The following is a 23,983-nucleotide window of genomic DNA, read 5'->3' as shown; positions in this document are numbered from 1 at the left end:
AACCAGCTGACCCACTGTGGCGCCCTATTGAGAATTGTTTTGGAAATCATTTCAATTGGGGGAAACTTTTTTTTCTTTCAGAGATTAGTCTGTATGCTTTAGATATTTTACATGGAAATACTTTTCCTGATGTTTCTATATAGAAAAAAAAATAAACATTTTTAAAGGGATGTTAGGGATGAAATTCTAAATTAAAATGTCAAAATTGGCTGTTATTAATCCATTTTTGCCTCTCATTTTATGTGTATCCCCCAAAAATATTTTGATCAGATAAATATATAAACACACTAGGATGGGGACAGTGTTTTGTGGGGCTTTTAAAGAAATGGATACAAGTTTAGATGGCATGGTTGGGCAGCTGATAAAACGTTGTCCTCACAGTTCTGAGGTCCTGGGTTCAATCCCGGACCCGCCTGTTTGGAGTTCACATGTTCTCCCCATGCCTACGTGGGTTTTCTCCGGGCACTCCGGCTTCCTCCCACGTCCCAAAAACATGCATTAATTGGACACTCGAAATTGCCCCGAGGTGTGATTGTGAGTGCGGCTGTTTGTCTCCATGTGCCCTGCGATTGGCTGGCGACCAGTTCAGGTTGTACCCCGCTTCCTGCCCGTTGACAGCTGGGATAGGCTCCAGCACTCCCGCGACACTCGTGAGGATAAGTGGCGAAGAAAATGGATGGATGGATGTATACAAGTTGAGTTTTAAGCAGATCACATGGAAACACCAGTGGTCCTTCAGCTAGTTTATAGTTACTTCACAGTGTCGTAATTTTAAGGTACCATTTTATTTATTTGTTTGTATTTCACACCTATACAAATTCTCATTTGGTGCTACTCGGACGACTGTAGTGGATTTTGCCAGGTAAACTCCGTGGAGAGGAAGAAGGAAGACGAAAAAAAAAGGAAAAGAGTCCCACAGCGACACGGTGAGGCGGGCGGGAGTTAAACGAGCAACCGTCCTGGTTGCCAACTGGCTGGCTGGCTGGCTGGCTGGCTGGCTGCTAGCTCGGCTAACGTTAGCCCGACTGCCAAGCGAGCGCGTCTCAGACGGACGGACACGTCGACCCGTGTGCACGCCGCGTGCAGTCACTGGATACCGGGCGCAAGTTCAGAGCCTCCGCTGCCACTTGGGGGAAGAAATGCTAGCAACGAATAAGCGTCTAACCTCCGCGAACTGACACACACACACACACAAAAAAAGGTGAGCCCTTTAAATAACCCTCCTTCATATACCACCGCCGCCAGCATTAATAAAGCAAACATTTTTTTTAAATATACATTTTAAAAAGTTCCTTAGCCGGCTAGGTGGCTAACTCAAGTTTACATTGTCAAGGGGCAACGCCGACTGCGTGCTCGTTTGCAGCCTGTGACGTGGTGCTAAAAAGTGTATTAAATATACAATACATATTGTGTTGGGGACTTGTTACAAAGTTTACGATCACATAATGTCACACTGCCGCATGGTCCAGTACTTGACAGCTGTCCCATAAAATTTAACTCTCGTGGAGCTAAAATAAGCTCAATGGCTAAGCAATATTAAATATTTTGTGTGTATATATAGTGTTAGCTCTACTGCTCTGGTCATTTTAAGTAACTTTTTTTTTCAGTTAATATTCAAATCTAAAAGCAGAGGTGCAAGAGTACATGGAGGTACTATCTACTTGAAAAAGTACTTTACAGTAGATTATCTGCAATACCCATTTCTATAACTTGTAAAAAGACCCAAACTTGTACTATAATGAGAGGAAAATAATGAACAAAATAATAACTCAGTGGTCACTGCTGGCTGACCGGATCATGAGAATTGAACTGACAACAGGTCATCTGCAAAGGTTGACTAAAGGCAGCTGGACTGTTCTTGTTGTTGAAGACATTTCACCTCTAACCCATTCATGGGCAGGGTGGCATTATTTTTGCCTTATTGAGATAAAAGTCTCCTAACAGGCCACAATCAAGGAAATAAAGCTTCTTTTTCGTTTAACGCATAAAACAAAGGGCAAAAAAGATGTACCCTCTCGCGGGCAGCGTCCCAAAACTGGGACAGGTATGTTATCGGTTCTGTGAAGTGGTACATACTAGAGATATGTTTATTAATTAATTCTTATTCTAGAACGACACTTACTCATTAATAATACTGATGGATTAGTATTTTGAAGACAAATTTGTTTGCATACTGACCTTTCTTCTCTTGGAAAACGCTCCATGTGTGCTTGAGGCGGCCATGTTGGGTCAAGAAGGAAAGGGAAATAACTCCGTGCTAACTTTGACCGATGAGTTATCCTCTCCTGATGCCAAATTATGGCATCAGATTAAAACACTAAAATATTTTGTTATACTGACGGATATAATGCGTGAAAATCATCACGTCCCAAAAATGGTACGCTGCCCACGAATGGGTTTTTAATCCAAATGGCTTCTTCAGTTCTAAAACAACAAAAGGTCCTACGCAAGCCCCTTTGCGTGTTGTAACCCAAGGGTGTCAAACTCATTTTTGTCGCGGGCCACATTGTAGTTACGGTTTCCCTCAGAGGGCCGTCGTGACTGTGAAATCATGAAAAAAAATCTCTTCGACCGCCTAATCAGATTTACACGTGGAATTTATGAAGTAGTTTTGGAATCATAAATCAAGGGAAGTGTTTTTCAACTAATGTTGATGTTAGGCAGCACAAAGATGCTTGCAATATCTCAATATTATCATTTAGGATATGGAAAGGAAAGGAAATTTTGGTTCAGATTTTAGCAAAAATCATGGAAGTTGTTACGCATGATTTGCTTCCGCGGGCCACATAAAATCACGTGGTGTGCCGGATCTGGCCCCCGGGCCTTGAGTTTGACACCTGTCTTATAACCTCTCCATATTGTAGGTCTTTTGTACATTGTGTCATCATCCATGAAAAAAAATAAGTGGGGGGAAAAAAGTAAGTAGCCTTTTTTGAAGTAAGGAGTGGAGAGTACACCTGTTTGCAAATGTAGGGAGTAAAAGTTAGAAGTCATTAGAAAAAGGAATACAGAAGTCAAGATACCTGGAAAAAAAAGTCTACTTCAAGGTCTCACGTTTTGGTTATTTAGACCTTTCCAGTGTGGACTTAGTATAAAAGTGTCAGTTTCATTTCAAAAAGCACCTTGTTTTTTTTTGTCGTACGAGTGTCCAGAAAAAAAAAAAAAAGAAACAACTACTTCTGTTTAACCCAGTTTTGTATTCATGTTGTCCAAGGAAATAAAAAAAAATATATCCATTTATTTTCTACTGAACTGCTTTAAATGGTAAAATGTCAAAACAGCATCTGTATGGCACTTTTATGGAAGTGAAGGCTTTGCAACGCGTCTGTAGTCCAAAAAGCCATATATATATATATATAAATTGCCCCAAGATGTGATTGTGAGTGCAGTGTTTTGTCGCAATGTACCCTGCGATTGGCTGGCAACCAGTTCAGGGTGTACCTCGCCTCCTGCCCATTGACAGCTGGGATAGACTCCGGCACTCCCTGCGACCCTCGTGAGGATAAGCAGCGAAGAAAGAAATATAGTTTAAAAATGTCCTCACTAATGTTGATCGCTTACACTAGCACTGGCTGCCATCACTGAAGCAACAGTCGGTGTTGACGATTTAGCCCCCCCCCCCCTTCCGTGCCCATTTTTCACAAAAGAGTGGAAGGCAGTCCTGAAGTCAAATACGCTAAACAAAGACATGGTGCCAAATGTTCCAAATAAGGCTCCAGCTATCGAATATTTTTATAATACTTTTCTTCCAATTATTGACTAATGGAGAAATCCAATCAAAATGTCTCTATCAAACACGAATGTGCATGTGTGGTGCAGGTATGACTGTTTTCCACTTGAGGTCTGCATCATCTCGTTCTACACTATCTGTGACCTTGAATGTTTATGGCTTTAAAAGGTGGTTTCTGGTGAGTGATGCGGGCCTTAGTCAATAAAAGTAGAGCTCGCTCTCTCTCTCTCTCTCTCTCTCTCTCACTCTCTCGCTCCCCCCCCCCCCCCTTTTCACTCTACATGTACAGTACATGCATATAATAGATATTTATATTTTTTTTAACCGCCGACTGTCTGAATCGAGGGATAGGTGTTTTCAGGATTGATTCTTCACCAAAACAAAATACTTAAAAGGTGGCAAAAAAAGACAATAATTGGGGGAAAGTTATAGTTACTATATTCAAAATAGGGCACGGTGGGGCAGCTGTTCTGAGGACCAGGGTTCAAATCCCGACCCACCCGAGTGGAGTTTGCATGTTCTGCCCCTTGCCTCTGTGGGTTTTCTCCGGCCATGACAGTTTCTCCCACATCCCAAAAACATAAATTGGAGACTCTAAATTGCTCCTCGGTGCTATTGTGAGTGCGACTGTTGTCTGTCTCCATCTGCCCTGCGATTGCATGGAAACCGCTTCAGGGTCTACCCGGCCTCCTGCCTGATAACAGCTGGGATTGGCTCCAGCATTCCCGTGACCCTCATGAGGATAAGCGGCTCAGAAAATAGATGGATGGACGGATGTCACCTGGGCCATGCTTAATTGGATGGCTATTTTACGTAGTATTTTCCAAGATTTGTGATTTTGAATGGGAGGTAACTGAGACCGCAAACGTAATTTAGAACATGTAAAATTGTCACCTCAAAGCTGTAATCAAAGATGTTCTTTCTCCCTCTATCTCCCATCTTGACTCTTGTGCTTTTTTTTTTTTTTAGTTGCTTGGCAACCGCTAGCTAGCATGTGATGTTAGTGGGGTTGCCGGGCCTGCATTTGAAAATGTTCCCAAATCTTTTTTAACAGCTTACATGCGGTGCTTTTATACTGTGCGCTTGTAGAGTTTCTCGATTGGAAAAATATGAAGCTCTGCTCGTCTGATGGAACACAGTCCTTATAATATAAGTGCCAAGATGTTGTTAGCTGCTTTTAGCCACAGAGTAGGTGACGCAAATCTGTCTTATCACAGTCGTCGCAATTAATTGTTTCTAATTTTGAGTCACATATTGTGGAAAATTCAGTCCTCAAAGGCAGTTTCATTTCGCAACGTCAGATTTAGTATGGCTATCAAAAGTAGACCCACAAAAACGTGTAGATGTCATTGCTGAAAATGCAGTGGCAGTCCGCCATTTTCGTTTGAAAGTCCATTTAATGTTCAGTTTGGGAATTTTGCAGGCGTCCTTCAAAGACTTAAATCCAAAAGAGCCCCAAGTGATCGAGTGCTTAGTGATGCAGTAACGTAATTGCTGTGTGCGTTTGTTTATCCAAGTTGTCGGAAAATATTGTCTCTCGGTATCCCTGTAGAGTAAACCCAAACCCCTGGCAGTACCAGGGCTGGGCCACAGGGGGGCACGGGAACAAAATGTGCTCCCAGTGTGTGCACTTTCTCTTTGGGGAGGGAACCTCTGGTGTAATTAAATTCAGCCCTGGAGATGTCTTGAGTGGGCTGAGAGGAAGAGTGACAATTACATACACACATTTGTTTAAATAAGCAGATGCGGACATAAAATACACTTGATGTAAATTGATATGTTGGGAAAATTCAGCCCCCGAAGCACTTTCACTTAGCAACATGGAATTTGGAATATTGGTGCACCCACAAAATGTCTGAAGAAGCCATGCCCGAAAAGGCACAGGAAGTCTTCCATTTTGGTTTGAGGGAACCTTTCCAGGGCTCATATCCACGGATGAACCTTTTGGCTTGGTAGTACCCCCTGTCGTCAGTGCAGCCCTCAAAATGGGTTTCACTTAGAAAATTGAAGGTTGGTAGTCATGTCTATCAGATATAGATCCATAAAAACGATCCTGTTCTTAACTTTTATGGGCAGAATTTCTAGGCACAGCCGAGACCGAAATGGGGTCCGGTTTTGTGGCCTCAGTATTGCATCTCTGCTTTTTGCCAATGATGTGGTTCTGTTGGCTTCATCAATCCGCGATCTCCAACTCTCAATGGATCAGCTGGCATGAGGAGCAGCACCTCCAGATCTGAGACTGTGGTTCTCAGTCACAAAAGGGTGGCGTGCCTTCTCCAGGTCAAGGAGGAAATCCTACCCCAAGTGGAGGAGTTCAAGTATCTTGGGGTCTCGTTCACAAGGGAGGAAAAATGGAATGCAAGATCGACAGGCTGATCGGTACAGCGTTTGCAGTGATGTTGACTTTGTGTCAGTCCTGTAAAGAAGGAGAAGTCGAAAGACGAAGCTCTCAGTTTACCAGTCGATCGACATTCCTGCCCTTACCTATGGTCACGAGCTGCGGCTGAAAAGAGTGGGTGTCAGGGTTCTCCCATAGAGAGGGTTAGAAGCTCTGTCTTCCGGAAGGGGCTACGAGTAGAGTAGACGTGGCTGGGGCATCTGATTCGGATGCCTCCCGGACGCCTTCGTAGTGAGGTGTTTGAGGAATCTCTTTCTGGAAGGAGACCCAGGCGACGACCCAGGACACGCTGGTCTGGGAACGGCTTGGGATCCCCCTCCAGAAGAGTTGGATGAAGTGATTGGTGAGAGGGAAGTCTGGGCATCCTTGCTAAAGCAACTGCCCCAGTGACCCGACCTTGGATGGAAATTGTCATTTTGGGTGCACAGTTACATGTGATTATTTTGTAGTCCAAAAAAACACAACCATGTGAAAGCCAGTTTGAAAAGGGTCTGAAAATTATGAAATCGGTCAGAGTAGTGGTTGTTCGTTTTCACGTCACGTTCATGTCTGTTGTTTTGTAGCCTGGAAACAACAGTTTAAAACTGTGAAAATGATCAAAATTGCCTTCTTTTGGCCACTCGTATGCGTCATTATTTTATAAAACTTTTGAAAACATCTTACGACAATTATATAAAATGTCATTGGAATGTTTGTTTACATCATCATTACGTTCATGTTTTGATTGACATGCAAGTTCCACTTTTTAGTGATAAAGCGTTATAGATTGATCATGGATCCTATAATAGGGAAATTAAATAAATGGTCAGTCTTTGTGACACAAACCTTCATTTTACATCCATTCCCATCTTATCCATTTGCCCTTCATGCCTTTCTGTCCCATCTTGCTCCCTCGCTCCCTCCCTCCCTCATCCATCCATCCTGGCCGTGACGTCACACGTGTCGTGTGTCTATTGTCTGACTGAATCTTCAGCCTCCGTCCGTGGGTTTTTTTTCTTCTTCTTCCTTCAGAGCTTCCTCCCTCCTTTTGCCTCCCTCACTTTCCCTGTTCCAGCGAGGGGCAATGACAACACAAAACCAAAAGGATGGAGCTGAGCGAGCGAGAGAGAGAGCGAGGCGCCATGCGAGCTGCTAACTGGATCTGACCGGGGCTGAGGAGTGTCGGCGTTAAAGGCGTTTGTGAAGCTCCGGCGGGCCTCTTTTGTTTTTTTTGGCATCTGGGACGTTTTACGCGTCTGGCGGGCGGCTGCATTGTGTTTCTTTGATGACCCCTGCTGTGTAGCTGCCTGCTCACTACCTCCTCCCCTCCTCTCTCTGTCACCCCCCCCTTCCTCTCCTCCTCCTCATCCTCCTTTCTCTCCATCACAGCTCCCAATCCAGCCATGTTCGGCACCGAGTCGTCATGTAAGTACCACCGTCGCCACCGTCCTCTCCCTCTCTCGTTTGCTTTTGGAAGTTGATGAAGGAAAGAAAAAGGCTAATGTCTCGCTAGCTATCTTTCTATCTCACCGTGCATCCTCCTCTTCCTGTTGTTGCTGGTGGTAGAAATCTGGGATCTACCATTTTAGCCCCACAAGCTAGCCGGTGGTCCCGCTGAGATATGCCTCGCATTCTCCTACTTGCCGCCTTCTACCGTGTATAGTGTGTATAGTGTGTGTGTGTGTGTGTGTGTGTGTGTGTGTGTGTGTGTGTGTGTGTGTGTGTGTGTGCATGTGAGTGTGTTTGTCCAAAAATTGATGTGATGGCCTCTCATTTCAACGTGTTTTAGATTACATTCAACTTTATCATTAGTGTGAATCCTAGTCTATTGGTTTTTAATCGTTCACCAGTTCCCCAGACATCATTTTTATTTCTGGGAATCTATATCCTCAGCTATTTGCTGAAAAACTCACCTATCGGTAACAATGTGACAGATTTTCCCCAAAATTATAGTCTGTCAAAATGCTGAGTGTGGTTCAAATGGTCACTTTTCCCAGAGGACACTAAGAATTTTGAAAATCAGATGTCGGAAGGTGGAAGTGGGACTGCATCAGGGTTCCACGCTGAGCGGTAGTAATGGATAGGCTGACAGACGAGGTTAGGCTGGACTCCCCTTGGACCATGATATTGTGATCTGCAGGGAGCAGGCAGAGGAACATTTAGAAAGATGGAGGTACGCACTGGAAAGGAGAGGAATAAAGATTAGCTGAAGTCAAACAGAATATATGTGTGTGAATGAGAAGGATGGAGGAGGAAGGGTGAAGCTACAGGGAGAAGAGATAGCGAGGGACGACGACTTCAAATACTTGGGCTCAACAATACAGAGCAATGCTGAGTGTGGTAAGGAAGTGAAGAAATGGGTCCAAGCGGGTTGCAACAGCTGGTGGAAGGTGTCTGGTGTTCTATGTGGCAGAAGAGTATCCGCTAGGATGAAAGGCAAAGTTTATAAAACAGTGGTGAGGCTGGCCAGGAACAGGAAGCAGAACTGGAGGTAGCAGAAATGAAGTTGCTGAGGTTCTCGCTTGGTGTGAACAGGTTGGATAGGATTAGAAATTAGCTCATTAGAGGGACAGCAAAATTTGGATGCTTTGGAGACAAGGTTAGAGAGATGGTTTGGACATGTCCAGAGGCAAGAGTGAGTATATTGGTAGAAGGGTGTTGAGGATGGAGCTGCCAGGCAAAAAGAGTGAGAGGAAGACCAAAGAAAAGGTTGATGGATGTTGTGAGGGAGGACATGAAGACAGTGGGAGTTCGATGGAAAAAGATGACACGCTGTGGCGACCCGTAACGGGACAAGCCGAAAGAAAAAGAAGATGTCGGGCTCATACGGCCTGAAATTCTGAGGGTTTCCCCAAGTTGGCATGACAAAATTCTCGTGAGATTTCAAATGGCATCATGTGCCCTAAAAAGTCCACTTAGAGCAAATGGAGCATTTTTCGTGAGAAGAGCCGTTTAGTTAGTCATCGTGTGCTTAAGTAATCACTAGTTGTTGCTTTTCCTGGCGTGTTTTTGGTGTGGGAGGATTTTAAATTAGAATCGCTCATTCAGTGTTATTCTAGAATAGTCCACAAAATTACCTGACCAATTGCAACCAAAGATGCCACAATGCCTTGGGCTTATAATAAAGGACTAGAAAGTCTTCATCTCATGTACTTTACATACACACTTATAGTTTCCATCCATCCATTTTCTTCGCCGCTTATCCTCACATGGGTCACAAGGAGTACTGGAGCCTATCCCAGCTGTCAACGGGCAGGAGGTGGGGTACACCCTGAACTGGTTGCCAGCCAATCGGAGGGCACGTAGAGATAGACAGCCAAACTCACAATCGCACTTAGGGGCAATTTAGAGTGTTTTTTTTTTTTTATGTGTGAGGAAACCGTAGTGCCCAGAGGAAATACACGCAGGCATGGGGAGAACATGCAAACTCCACACAGGCAGGTCTGGGATTGAACCCGGGACCTCAAAACTGTGAGGCCAAGGCTTTTCCGCCGTGCCGCCACTTATAGTTTGTTTTCCAAAACAAATCCTCTCTGAGCTGTCAATTCTAACATTCATTTCATAGATCATACTGTTGTTTCGTTAGACTAGGACAGCGGTGTGAAGCTCGTTTTTGTCGCGGGGCACATTGGATTTCCGGTTTCCCTCTTCCGTTTCGTTATGACTGTGAAACCATAAAAATCTTTGACCGCCTCATTATAATTTGAAATTTTGGTACAGATTTGAACAAAAATCTCGGAAGTTCATCCACGTGATTTCGCTTCGCGGGCTACATAAAGTGATCGGGCGGGCTGGGTCTGGCCCCCGGGCCTTGAGTTTGACACCAGTGGACTAGGGTGTCAATTACTTCGTTTTTTTTTTTTTTTGGGGGGGGGGGTATTTGCCGAAGCACTGAATGCAGCCCAATCCCCCATGAATAGCAGGGAACTGTACACAAAATAAATACAAGGCAAAGAAATGCAGAGTCGTGTATTTATGTCCAAGTTCAACGCTGACTATTGGAGGAAACGCACAAGGTAGCGCAACAAAAACAAACATCATGACGTTTTGCACGGCCTCCTTACAATAGGGATGCAGCTGGAAGACTGGAGCCCAGCTTTCATCCCACCAAGAGCGTCTGAGATTGGGAAAGCCAGCCCAAAATGGAGGTCAGGCAAGGGTCAGAATTAAAGCTTTCACAAAGTCCATTTGACTGGGGATTGCCCACTGTGGGCTTTTAAGGCACCAGCGGGCAGCTGTTTTTAGCTTTTTAAACTTGTGTCATTCTACAGTACGTTTTTGGTTTTAATGATCCAACCCTCTATTTTTGGAAGCTTTGTTAGAACCTCTGTTGTCCAGACCCACACAAATTGACATTTTCTGAAAAGGCAAAAAAACAGAAAAAGGTTGGTTTAGATACATGACAGTTCTGCCTCCGAAAACAACTGTTCCATACAAAAAAAAACAAAAACAAATGTGAAGACAAGTTTAAAAATAGGTTGGAAAATTTTTAAATATTGTTTGTTGATGGGCGGCACGGTGGAGCAGCTGGTAAAGCGTTGGCCTCACAGTTCTTCTGAGGAGTTTCCATGTTCTCCCCGTGCCTGAATGGCTTTCCTCCAGGCACTCTGATTTCCTCCCACATTCCAAAAAAAACATGCAGCATTAATCGGACACTCTAAATTGCCCCTAGGTGTGATTGTGAGTGTGGTTGTCTGTCTTGATTTGCCCTGCGATTGGCTGGCAACCAGTTCAGGGTGTATCCTGGCTCTTGCCCGATGACAGCTGGGATAGGCTCCAGCACGCCCCGCGACTCTCGTGAGGATAAGCGCCAGAGAAAATGGATGGATGTTTGTTCATTTGCAGTTTGATGTTTTGTAGGCTGAAAATGCAAATTTGAAAACAAGATTTGGAAACCGTTTGCCTGGGTTTGTACTTTGCTTTGAAAAGGTACAGGGTGCTTTTGCCAATTTTTCATAAGATACAGAAGATAGAAATTACAGTACTCAAAGGCCCGTGGTGCACAGTACACATATGTAACAATATAAAAACCTAAAAAACAGTTTCAGTAAGTGCTCAAAATAGTCATTTTGGCATTTATTTTTCTGACATCGTGTTGTAGCCGAAAATGCAAACATGAATAGAAGTTTTGAAGCATCTATCCAGCCGTTTTCTGTACCACTTATCCTCAGTAGGGTCGCAGCCATGTTATAGCCTATCACAGCTAACTGAGTGAGAGGCTGCAGACAATCACAGAGCGCATATACTGTAGAACGTATCATTTGCAGTCCCATTCGCACCAAATTTGAGTCTTCAATTAACCATCTATGCACGTTTCTGGAAATCTGGGAGGAAAGCAGAGTACCTGTAGAAAACCTACACAGACACAAGGAGATGTAAACTATGTAAGTAAATCTGTGCCACCAGGATTTGAATTCGAAATACCACAGAAAACAGGATTTGAATTTGAAATGTAAAGTGATCACATTTTCAATAGTTGTATTTCAGTGTAACTTTTCAATGTTAACAATTCAACCGGTTACAATTCGCTGTCTAAAATTCACCGTTAGTGCCACCAGGCAGGGTTACTTCAGGTCAGAACCGGACACCCAGCCAATCGCAGTTACGCTTTCTTAGTCCTGTGACGTCACATACTAAGAAAGCGTAACTGGATTGGCCGGCTGGATGGCTTGATCGTAAGATGACTTTGGTCGTTTGTTGTCCGAAGACCCAACTCCCTTGGCCTTTAAATCAGTTTCTGAAAATTCAAACTGACATATGAGCATTTTGTATCATGAAAAATGATTTTTTGAGAACTTAAAAAAAGATAAAGCTTTGCTGTTTTTGTCCATTATTTATTTTTTTTGGTTGGGTAGCCTGAAAAGTGATCTTAATGAAGAACCTTTTTAATAGCTCATTGTAGCTCTTTTATTCCTGGATTGTCAACGGCACACTGGCTGTAATAGTAGATGGGATATTTTCATCGACGTTTTGATTGGCAGCCACTCCTGGTAGGGTGGTCCCGGGTCGCTAATGTTTTTACGACACGGTCAAAAGTCACGACGACTACTCGTTTTTACCAGACACGCTCCAGGTTGTCAGCCATTGGCCTGCATGATGACAGTGAGCAGCTGTCTCTGTTGCCATGGTAATGCTTCTCTAAATAAATAGATGAATTTTTTTTTTTTTTTGGGGGGGGGGGGGACAGTTGAGAGAGAGATTGTGTTTCTGTGGTAACTGCTGACTCGGGCTATTTTTGTCTTGTGCGCTCCAAGCACACTGAGCCACAGAGGAAGAGGAGGAACACGATGCAATGGATTGGATATTAATGAGGGAAAACAGTTTGGTTTTATGGCTGAATTACAAGAAACAACATGGAAATACGCATTCATTTTGAGGACATTAATATTGTGTCTCGGTTTTGTAAGCTGTTTTGAAACTACAAAATAAAATTGTGGAAATGTCCAAATATATTCAGGTGGTAATTGTTGTCTTGTTATTGCAAGATATTTCAAAACAAAACAGAAAATAGATGTACAAAATTGATATTATTGACGGACTCGGTAGTGCAAGATGTTTTGTAACTACAAAAATAAATTTGTGCAAATGTCCAGATATTTTCAAAATTACTGTATTTACCTGGATATGCAAGATATTTTAAAACAATACAGAAAATATACGTACAAAATTGATATTGCTGATGGAGTCTGTATTGCAATATGTCTTATAACTACAAAAATAAAATTGTGAAAATGTCCAGATATTTTCAGGTGTTAATTATTTACCTACAATTGCAAGATATTTTAAAAGAATACAGAAAGTAGAAGTACAAATTAATATTATTGACGGAAAACAGTGCTGCATTATTCCTGAATGTCACAATACGATATTGAACTAAGATTGCAGAAATATCTAGGTTATAAATGCTGTCTTGGGAGTCCAGGAGTTTTTAAAACTTAAAACAAAAAATGGAACACATTGATTCTTAATAAATATGAACAGTGCTGCATTATAACTCGCAACACATTGTAAATGTGTGTAAGGTTTATGATCTCGTTTGCTAAATGTGTTTGATAATGAAGCAAGTGCTGCTTTAGCCCTGAACGTCATGATGCAGCATATAAAAGAATCCCAAATAAGCCTTGGAAAATTATCATCATCACTCATTTGCATGTTATGATTTTTGAGTCCTATTATTCCAAGAACAGACGAAGGGAATTGATCTCAATCAAGGCCAGACAGTGTTGCGTTATAGAAGAATGTCCCGTAGATGCATATACATTTGCATATTATGTGCTTATAAAACGTAAATTATGCTAATATTCTCTTCTGAACTACAATCAGATTTTTTTTTCTTGCATCTTACAGTTATGAATATTCAAAGAGTACTCTTAGTCGATGTGAAGTTGTGAATGAAGTCGAAACAGTTTTGCTCTGCCTGAAGTTGCTGTTAGATGTTTTTTTTTAAAATTCTGAATCTGGTTGACGCATCCATCCGTTATCTCCGGCACTTATCCTCACAAGGGTCGTGGGAGCGTATCCTAACTGTTTGACGCTCTAACCATTTGTTAGTTCCCCCCTGGTTGACACAATTGTGTGTAAATGAGCAATCAGGAGGCTCCACTCGGGTTTTGGGGTTGCCTTGGTTTGCCTCCCCTGCATTACCATCGATTGCCCGTCCACCTCACGCTGCAGGGTTGCTAGTGGCGGAGCAGCACGGGATTGCTTCTGCCCGCCGCCACTCGCACGCAGCGAGCCAGTGGCAAGAGGCCACCAGGGGAGTGTTTATTTAAAAAGACGGAGAATGTGCAGGAAAACGTTTTATAAACAGAAGACTTCTTTGCGCTCTTTTGTCACTGTTAATGTACGTGTATTCTGTAACAAATTTTAGTTTGGTTGTTTCCATTTTGTTTATTGTTTTTTTGTTCCTATTCCCCTTGGCTTGATAGATTTACTTTTTGTGAGCAAATTAGGTTGAGTTGCCTCTTTGTCACTGGTGTAATGCATAGAAGCAAATTGTTCCTTGTGTTCAGCCATGCTAGCGCTGTTCCTACCGTAATTTCCGGCCTATAAACCGTGACTTTTTTTCACACGCTTTCAACCCTGCAGTTTATGCGGTGATGGGGCTAATTTGTGCATTTTTTTAACGACCGCAAGGGGTCACTCGGTAAAGGTAAGTGTGAGACTGGTGGAATATATTTGCTGATGAAGTGACTTTTACTAGTACGGCCCTGTTAGCGATAGCGTGTTACTGCTTTGTCTTAGTGATTTTTAGTGGTATGTTTTTTTTTTTGTTTTTTTTTTAATCGGCCCTGTTAAAAACCTGACAAAGAACTTGGCTCTTTCACCACTATTGTGGTTTTATTCCTGTTTAGCAGTGCCAACGCTGTTACGGCCATAATTTTGGTCTGTGTCCACTTTACATTCGTTCCCACATCTGTTGAATTGGCCGTAGCCGGTACTGACCAACTTTTTGTGAGCAAATTACTGGTGCTTTGATTTTGATGGCGCATTTTGGTCCCATCTATTTATCATATTCGTAAAAAAAAAAAAAAAAAAAAAGAGCACTGAGTGGAGATACTAGCTAGCAGCTACATGCTTGTCATTTGTGATCATATGACAAGCAAATGGTTAAGTATTTGCCAGAGAGTTTTAATGTTTAATGTTCTGTAGAATTTCATTTTTTTGTATGGTAGTAATAATATTGGACTAGTTAACTACGTGCGTATTACACAAGTATACTGGTGTACCCACTGATTGCGACTGGAAGACGATAAAGATTCAGCAGCAGTAGTCGTCGTGAATGAGCTCATTCTAAAAGGACAAGAGGCTCCACTCCACGCCACTCAATAGCCGAGCAGCTGCACTCCGTTTGCACACGTGTCGACCAGGCTGGCCTGCCGCTCATCTGAGTGCCGCCTTTGTCCCGGTCGCCCCCTCCATCACTTGATGCATGTCAAACCCTACACTCGAAGCTCCATCATTGGACTTTGTAAATGCAACACTGAAGCAAGTATTGCCAGTGTGATGAGATTTTTTTTTTTTTTTTTTATTGTACTGGTTGATTCAAAATATTTTCATTCTTTAACTGTACTTTTATGAGTATAATTAGATTCATAAAACAGTTTGGTCTCACAAATGCTGGAAAAGTGCCGTTTCAAACTTTTCCACAACACTGCAAGACAAATTGATCTGTTCAGTGAAAGCATCTGAGATAAAGCCTTTCAAGATCTAGTTCGTATCAGTTAAGGGATTACGGCTCCAAAATAGAGTTACAAGACTTTTATGGAAGGTTTAGTTTTTCAAGACAGGGTTATGGTTCAGGTTTTAAATTGTTTTTTTTTTTTTGCCTGGTTTATGGTTTAAAATCATGGATTCAAATCAAGGCTAGGGTTTTAAACTGGGTTAACTTTTAAAATGAAAGTTTCTAGGGCAGTGTTACGATTTCATAGAACACCTGCTCAGGCTAAAGTAATTGTGATACTGATTTGGGTCCATCTGGGGGCATTTTGCTGCTGAATTGCGTTCAGGGGCTTCATTTTCACAATCACAGATGTTTGTTCTTAGCCATCTTTTTACCTATAGATAATTGCAGTTAAGTGTAAACCTTTCTAGGTGCGCATTTCCATTAGAGATTAAGTTTAAAGTGGAAGAAAATTAACAATGTGAGAACAGCAAAGCTTAACACCCCTGTTCGGACCTGTACATAAGAAATGAAGCAATTAGAATTACTGTAATTTCCAGCCTATAAGTTTCAACTTTTTTCACACGCTTTCAACCCTGCGGTTTATGCAGTGATGCACCTAATTTGTGCATTTTTTTCTCACGGCCGCGAGGGGGCACTCGAGCGGGAATGGTAAGACCTGTGGAATATATGTGCCGAGGAAATATCTTTTACCGGTCTGGCCCTGTTAGGGCTGCGCTAGCATTTTACTGCCATGTCCCAGTGATTTTTACCGGTTGTTTTGTTTTTTTTTAACCGGCCCTGTTAGCGCAGCGGTGCTAGTGTTAGCGTTAGCGTGGTGACGCTACCATTAGAGCGGCGACGCTACCATTAAACTCTCAGTGTACCGTCTTTCTTTGTAAATATCTCGTGTTTCAATGTGCGCACTTGCGTCTTTTACCAAATGGTATTTCCTTTACAAATGTACTGGGTGAGGTTTATAACCAGGTGGGCTCTGTAGGCCGAGAATTACGGGAGTTGACATTCACTCACTCTGTTTTCCTTTTACTGTTGTTTGCTAAGCTGCCATCTCTCTCTCTTTCTCTTCTCTCAATGCAGTAAGCATGTTTCTCAACACCCTGACACCCAAGTTCTATGTGGCTCTGACGGGCACCTCCTCCCTCATTTCAGGACTCATTTTGGTAAGAACAGACCGCTGACATCACCGTAAAGCTGTGCAACACCTTTGCCTTGTTTGCATCAGTTACTGCACACATTTTGGCATTTTTCCAGTGTAAACTAAATAAGAGTCCCCAAATCTTCCACCTGAACCGGCCCACTCTTTTGCAGCCGGTGGTGCTAAACACATTGCTCATTAGTCAATTGAGAATGAATTGCAAGAAAAACCAATGGGATGATATTGAAGGAGATGCGGTAAAGTTTCACAATCGACAATGTGCCAGATTATCGCATGACATAAGTCACTTTAAACTTCCTTGAAGTCTGTTTTAGTTTAAATCACTAACCTTATGCATAATGCATAATTATGCATAAACACTGTACTTAATTATAGAAAAGGAAAAGAATTGTGATTCGACTAAAATCCATTGCACAAAAAAATGTAATCAAAATTGTACCAAATACAGTAAATGTCAATTGTCGAGCAGAAAGATTTTGAAATTATTCAATGAAAATGTATTTCATGTGAAAGTTAAGAGTGAACTGTACTGATACTGGATTCAAGTTCAAGCCATTTTAACATTCCACACAAGTTAGACTTTTTTTTTTTTTTTTTTTTTTAATCTGGATGTGTCATGGAGTGGCAACTAGTCGATAAAAGAGCTATTGGGCGTAGTCCGCCTTTCGCCCGAAGTTAGTTGGGATAGGCTCCAACACTCCCCGCGACCCTTGTGAGGATAAGTGTCTTGGAAAATGGATGGATGGCGCCAATACACTCGTTCTTATTTACCGTTTCAGTTTCTGTGTCGCCGTGCTGCTTTAAAATAGCTAGACTGTTAATTAGGCTGGCTTGTTCCCTGCAGGTTGCTCAGCTTTGCATGCGCTCAGCGAGGCCATTCACAGAGGCTGCTGCTTTCGCTTATGTGTGAGCAGCCAGGTGCTGTGTTTTGCGCCCAATTGTTGCTCATTATAAAATTAGTCCCTATGTCCTTTTAAACCTTACTAATGCATATGAATGTGGACTGGGTGATTAATTAATTTTATCCATTAATTTGAACTTATTGTTTAGTGTGGTTTTTTTGTTGTTGTTGTTGTTTTGCTCTTTCCATAATTCAAAGCACATCCCCACTGATGTGAGCGGTTTACACTCACAAGCTGGTTTGCAAAAATCAGTGTTGACAACTTGGTGACGTTTCAGCCCATTCAGCAACTGTCTGTCCATTCATATACTGTTGTGGGTGAGATGTAGCCTATCCCAGCTGTGTTTGGGTGAGAGGTGGGTGCCCCCTTCCACTTGTTGACAAAAAACATTAACATTTACAGCTTTGGACAGTTTAGGTTTGTTGGACATAACATCAATTATGCCCAACATATGAGTGAGTGTGGTAAAGAAGTGAAGAAACGGGTCCAAGTGGCGTGGAACAGCTGGCGGAAGGTCTCTGGCGTGTTATGTGACAGAAGAGTCTCTCCTAGGATGAAGGGCAAAGTTTATAAAACTGTGGTAAGGCCATCATTTACGGATTAGAGACCGTGGCACTGAAGAAACAACAGGAAGCAGAACTGGAGGTGGCAGAAATGAAGATGCTAAGGTTCTCACTCGGAGTGAGCAGGTTGGATAGGATTAGAAATGAGCTCATTGGAGGGACAGCCAAAGTTGGATGTTTTGGAGACGAGGTTAAAGAGAGCAGACTTGGATGGTTAGCACATGTCCAGAGGCAAGAGAGTGAGTATATTGGGAGAAGGGTGTTGAGGATGGAGCTACCGAGCAAAAGAGTGAGAGGAAGACCAAAGAGAAGGTTGATGGATGTTGTGAGGGAAGACATGAGGACAGTGTGTGTTAGAGAGGAAGATCCACAAGATAGACTTAGATGGAAAAAGATGACACGCTGTGGCGACCCCTAACGGGACAAGCCGAAAGGAAAAGAAGACAAAAGCCACGAAAGTATCCAGGAAGACTAAAATCTAAACAGCAAACCTAAGAACTATTAGCAAGTTGTCCAAAACGCTAGCCTACTGCTTTGCTGAGCAAATCCCAAAAGCTGCGGAAAGAAGCAAAATGTGTTTTGTTAATACATTGTTTGCTTTTTCTAAAGTATAAGCAAGTGAGAATTAATCTATTCATTCTACAAATTGGATTTTTATCAGAAGAAAAATCTATTTATTTGTAGGCAATATTGCCAGCCCTTCTAGAGTATGAGTATTGCGTTATGTTTCACGCTAAGCAATTAGGCAGCATTTGTGTTTGCATTTTGGGCCCGGGGTGCACTTAGGAGTAAAGTGCTGGACCACTTGCTGCTATTAAAGACATTAGCTCTTCGCAACCCCAAATTCAAACATTTCCATTAATGGACGCAGTGTTGCTCTGCCACTCCACGTATCTCATTGCACTCCAACTCGTGTTGATACTGACGTCATTTCATTGCAGGGGTGGCAGAATTTTTGGGCTCAAGGGCTGCATTTGATCTTTAAAACAACTGTGTCAGCACATTTATGGATGAGGTACCGTAATTTCTGGTCTACAGAGCGCACTGGATTATTAACCTCACCCAGTACATTTGTAAAGGAAATACCATTTGGTACATACATAAGACGCACCTGTGCAAAAGCCGCAGGTGCCCACATTGAAACCCACGTTGAAATACGAGATATTTACAAAGAAAAATGGTACACAGAAAGTTTTCAAAGTTTTAATACCTTAGCTTATCTTAACATAGCAACAACACGGTGGCACAAACAGGGCTGGTTTGAAAAAAAAAAAACACCCACGGCAGCTACACAGTAGCTGCACAGTAGCACAGCACTAACAGTCGGTTTAAAAAAAAAAAAACACCTAAATCACTGAGACGCGGCAGAAACACACTAGCACAGTGCTAACAGGGCCAGTAAAAAAAACATACCGGTAAAAATTACTGAGACACGGCAGCAACACGCTAGCATAGCGCTAATGCTAGCACAACGCTAACAGGGCCAGTTAAAAAAAAAACATACCAGCAAAAGTCACTTGCTCGGCTCATATATTCCGGTCCCCCTCACACCTTTTCCGCTCGAGTGGCCCTTTCCAGCCGTTAGAAAAAATGCACAAATTAGCCGCATCACTGCATAAGCCGCAGGGTTGAAAGCATGTGGAAAAAAGTCGTGGCTTATAGACCGGAAATTATGCTCATTTAAAAGAATTAAAAAAAAAAAAAACTTTTTAGATTTATAATAACTTATATTATATTTCAAAAATATTTAAGAAATTAAAAGTAGATCATTGTATTTAAGTTTAAAAAAAATTCTTACATTTATAGGATGTCCATAATATCTCAATACAATTTAAAGGGTCAAATTAAAATTTGGAGTGAGCCGTATTTTGCCCACCCCTGTTTTTAATGCCTACTGATTCTCCTTCCCTCCCCTCCAGATCTTCGAGTGGTGGTACTTCAGGAAATACGGCACCTCCTTCATCGAGCAGGTGTCGGTGAGCCACCTGCGTCCCCTGCTGGGCGGGGTGGACAGCAACTCCCCCAGCAGCTCCAACGCCAGCAACGGCGAGGCCGACTCCAGTCGCCAAAGCGTGTCAGGTGAGTAGCGTGGACCCTCGCAGACCACTGACAACTCCTTTTAGTGCTGGTGATCTTCTGTAGTGTTTTGTGTAGTTAGAATAGTGAAACCAACAATCGGAAAATTCTAGAATAATAGGACTCAAGCGTCCTTCGCAAGAGTCCAATTTAGCAAGCATAAAAGAACCATCTGGCCGTGGAATAGCTAAGCACCCGAGTGTAGTATAACTTCTGGTCCCCTAAAAAGTTGGAACTACTTGACCTGGTTTGGATGTAAACACTAAAATTAAACCTGCAAGTCTCCAGTTCAAGCAAATCTTGTTTGCTTCATTTCATATCCAGTGTGGTGGTGTTTCGACACCAAAAGGTGAGAAATGTGTCTGTCCCAATAGTTATTGACGTGACTACTAGCTCACCAGTGAAGCACGGTGTCAGTAGTCCAATGGAGTGGACATGTATGACATCCATTGGAACCTGTCCCCTTGTATTTATTGATTATGTGACTGCTGACAAAATCATCAAGTTGAATTCTGAAATGTTTCCATGAAGTGAAACCATCCTATTTTTTTTATGGCAAAGAAGTGGAATGTTATGCAATGGCCAAGTCAATCACCTGACCGAAATCCGATTAAGGATCATTTTCACCTGCTTGCTGCAGACAAAACTGAACGGAAAATACGGAGCGCTCTGGCAGTGCATTACCAGGGAGACCATCACCCGGTGATATCTATGCGTTTCTGACTTTCAGGCTGTAATTGACTGCAAAGGATGTGAAACCAAGTGTTACAAATGTGTCCCTTTAAACGTGGGAGCCATACAGTGAAGAAAAAAAAGTATTTGAACACCCTGCTACATTGCAAGTTCTCCCACTTAGAAATCACGAAGGGGTCTGAAATTTTCATGTCCAATTTGAGAGACAAAATCTCAAAAGAAAAATCCAGAAATCACAATGTTTGATTTTTTTTTTTTTTTTTTTTTAAATTTAATTTTTTTTTTTTACGATTTATTTGTGTGATGCAGCTGCAAATATGTATTTGAACACCTGTCCATCACCGAGAATTCTGACCCTCAAAGACCTGTTAGTCCGCCTTTAAAAATCCACCTCCACTCCATGTGTTATCCTGGATCAGATGCACCTGTGTGAGGTCGTTAGCTGCATAAAGACACCTGTCCACTCCATACAATCAGTAAAAAAATTTAACTTTCTGGTCATAATTCCTCTCAGCGTGTTTGGAGGAAGACGAATGATGAGTTCCATCCCAAGAACACCATCCCTACTGTGAAGCGTGGGGGTGGTAGCATCATGCTTTGGGGGTGTTTTTCTGCACATGGGACTGTATTAAGGAGAGGATGACCGCAGCCATCTATTGTGAGATTTTGGGGAACAACCTCTTTCCCTCAGTCAGAGCATTGAAGATGGGTCGTGGCTGGGTCTTTCAATATGACAATGACCCAAAGCACACGGCCAGAAAAACGAAGCAGTGCCACCGTGAGAAGCACATCAAGGTTCTGGCGTGGCCTAGCCAGTCTCCAGACCGAAACCCAATAGAAAGTCTTTGGAGGGAGCTGAATCTCCGTGTTTCTCAGCGACAGCCCAGAAACCTGTCTGATCAAGAGATCTGTGTGGAGGAGTGGGCCAAAATCCCTCCTGGAGTGTCCACAAACCTGGTGAACAACTACAGGAAACGTTTGACCTCTGTAATTGCAAACAAAGGCTACTGTACCAAATATTGACATTGGTTTTCTCATGTGTTCATATACTTATTTGCAGCTGTATTACACAAATAAATCGTTCACACATTGTGATTTCTGGGTTTTTCTTTTTAGATTACCTCTCTCACAGTGGATATGCACCTACAATGAAAATCTCAGACCCCTCCATGATTTCTAAGAACTTGCAATATAGCAGGGTGTTGAAATACTTATTTTCTTCATTGTATATAGCTGTAATTTTGAATCTGTTCGTCTTAACACTGTTATCTACTTAAAACATTGCCTCTTCTATTAACAAAAGCTTGATGATCATCACAGCTTCACTGAAACAGATCATTTCCCATTTCATTATTTTTCCTATGGCGGGAAAAATAGTAGCCAAATCCGTCATAAAAATCATGAGACTTATTTTTCCTCTTCAAATTGACTTTCTGCATTAAAGTGGAGCACATTTATTTTTTTGGGGACGAGGGGTGTGGCGGGGGATGGTTTGGACAAATCTGTCTGAAAAGATAGCGTCGACGACATGCTCGTTTTGAGTCATCATAAAGGAGGATTTAATGAATGCTCATTTTCTCTCTCCCTCCCACAGAATGCAAAGTTTGGAGGAACCCGTTGAATTTATTCAGAGGAGCCGAGTACAATCGGTGAGTGACGGCGGTGAGACCCCTTGCTGCTTCTTATTTTTGTTTTTCTTTGTCTCTTTTATGTTCCGTCTCCTTCACGCCGGTGTTCTCCTCCTCGTTGCCTTTGAGAGATTCCCTCTAATTGCGCTCGCTCGTTTTATTCTCGACTGCTTTGCCTCCCTCTTCTTCTTAGTTCTTTCATCTCTAAATTCTTATCTTCACTTGTTCGTCATGATCCCCTGTCTCTCCTCTTTTTTTTTTTTTTTTTTTTCCCAAACACACTATCAGGATGAAATAATTGGGTCACTACTCATAAAAAACATTTAAGAAGTTATGCTTACGACTCGGTGTGAGCAGTTTAGGAAAGTTCCTTTTCCGATACAGGAGTACTTCGAGGGTTTGGTGTTGAAGAAGCAATTTAGATTGAGATTGAGGCCTGTCATGACAAAATATACATGTTAAAAATGATTTTACAATAATTGCCAACATGAATAGTTTACATTGTAAATATGCCACAAACTATAATGCAAAAAGTTTATTATTACAATGGTGCATTGAGATTCTGCCACGTCAATTATTATAACAGTGGTACCTGTACTTACAAAATTAATCCATTCCGGAAGTTGTTTTGTAACTTGGAATTTTTAATAATTAGAAACACATTTTACATGTAAATAGCATCATCCATTCCTTTCCCGAACCACTGATAAGCTGTAAGCGTTGAGTTGTCATAATGTCAAATTTGTCTCAATTCATTGCAATGTTAAGTTGCTACGGTCAATTTGCAGCCGTTTTTTTTTTTTTTTTTTTTTTTTTTTTTTTTTGCATCTGTGCTTGAATAGATTTAAAAATTCAAACAAACACTCACAAAAAGAAGCAGTGCAATAGTATATCCAACCGTTTCCTTTGTTAGCTGTGTCAGGGTTGGCATAGACGCATTTTAGCGTTTGCACAATATAATCTTTTTTCAAGTGTTTCACTGAGCCTGGTTTAACTGGTTATTCATTTTAACAATTTTCTTTTCTTTCGCCGCCACCGTTGGTCTTTGTTGGTTTTTGCCCATTCTTCATTGGTTTTCGCCACTTCTTCCTTGTTATGGGAGGACTGTAGACATTGAAACTGAGAACCAAAATGTTTGTATTTGAAAAGCTCCGGGAGAAACGTAACGTTAAGCCTTGTCCCAATCGGTTTTCCATTCTCAATGGCCAACCCTAGTCCTGGTGTTCCTCAGGTACACGTGGGTAACGGGGAGAGAGCCGCTGACGTACTACGACATGAACCTGTCGGCGCAAGACCACCAAACCTTCTTCACCTGTGACTCGGACCACTTGCGGCCTGCCGACGCCAGTGAGTTCCCCTTCTTTCTTGTGCTGCTTTCCTAACGATCCCAACGCTAAAACTCCGTGTTTGTCAGTCATGCAGAAGGCGTGGAGGGAGAGAAACCCGCAAGCTCGCATTTCGGCCGCACATGAAGCTCTGGAACTAGAAGAGTACGACAGACTTTTCCTATTTTATCTCCAAATAATGCCAACACAATTAAAAACAAATCTATTGTTACTGTGAAAATTATGAACTTAAAAAGTGAAGTGCAGAAGGCATGTACCAATAATCACAGGAATATATTCTTTGTGCGGCCTTTCCTGCTCAATGTTATTTTCATAGGGACAATGATAA

The 23,983-nt window shown here is 42.1% G+C and overlaps 1 protein-coding gene across 5 annotated transcripts in view; it reads left to right on the top strand.

The window, feature by feature from the left end:
* Positions 1 to 882: 882 nt before the first annotated feature.
* Positions 883 to 23,983, top strand: part of LOC133502168 (suppressor of tumorigenicity 7 protein homolog) — a 31,046-nt gene continuing 7,945 nt past the window's right edge. For 2 of the 5 annotated variants that reach the window (XM_061822652.1, XM_061822649.1), the window contains exons 1-7: positions 884 to 1,201; positions 7,497 to 7,532; positions 16,369 to 16,451; positions 19,832 to 19,991; positions 22,276 to 22,330; positions 23,541 to 23,656; positions 23,724 to 23,799. In XM_061822652.1, the coding sequence (XP_061678636.1) occupies positions 7,511 to 7,532; positions 16,369 to 16,451; positions 19,832 to 19,991; positions 22,276 to 22,330; positions 23,541 to 23,656; positions 23,724 to 23,799 (512 nt within the window). In that variant the 5' untranslated portion in view covers positions 884 to 1,201; positions 7,497 to 7,510. Of the gene's footprint in view, positions 1,202 to 7,496; positions 7,533 to 16,368; positions 16,452 to 19,831; positions 19,992 to 22,275; positions 22,331 to 23,540; positions 23,657 to 23,723; positions 23,800 to 23,983 lie in introns of all 5 variants that reach the window. The other 3 variants (XM_061822650.1, XM_061822651.1, XM_061822653.1) reach the window with 3 other exon arrangements.

Source organism: Syngnathoides biaculeatus, chromosome 6 (assembly GCF_019802595.1).
Source record: "Syngnathoides biaculeatus isolate LvHL_M chromosome 6, ASM1980259v1, whole genome shotgun sequence".
Taxonomy (NCBI): domain Eukaryota; kingdom Metazoa; phylum Chordata; class Actinopteri; order Syngnathiformes; family Syngnathidae; genus Syngnathoides; species Syngnathoides biaculeatus.
This window is presented reverse-complemented; position numbering and strand designations above follow the sequence as displayed.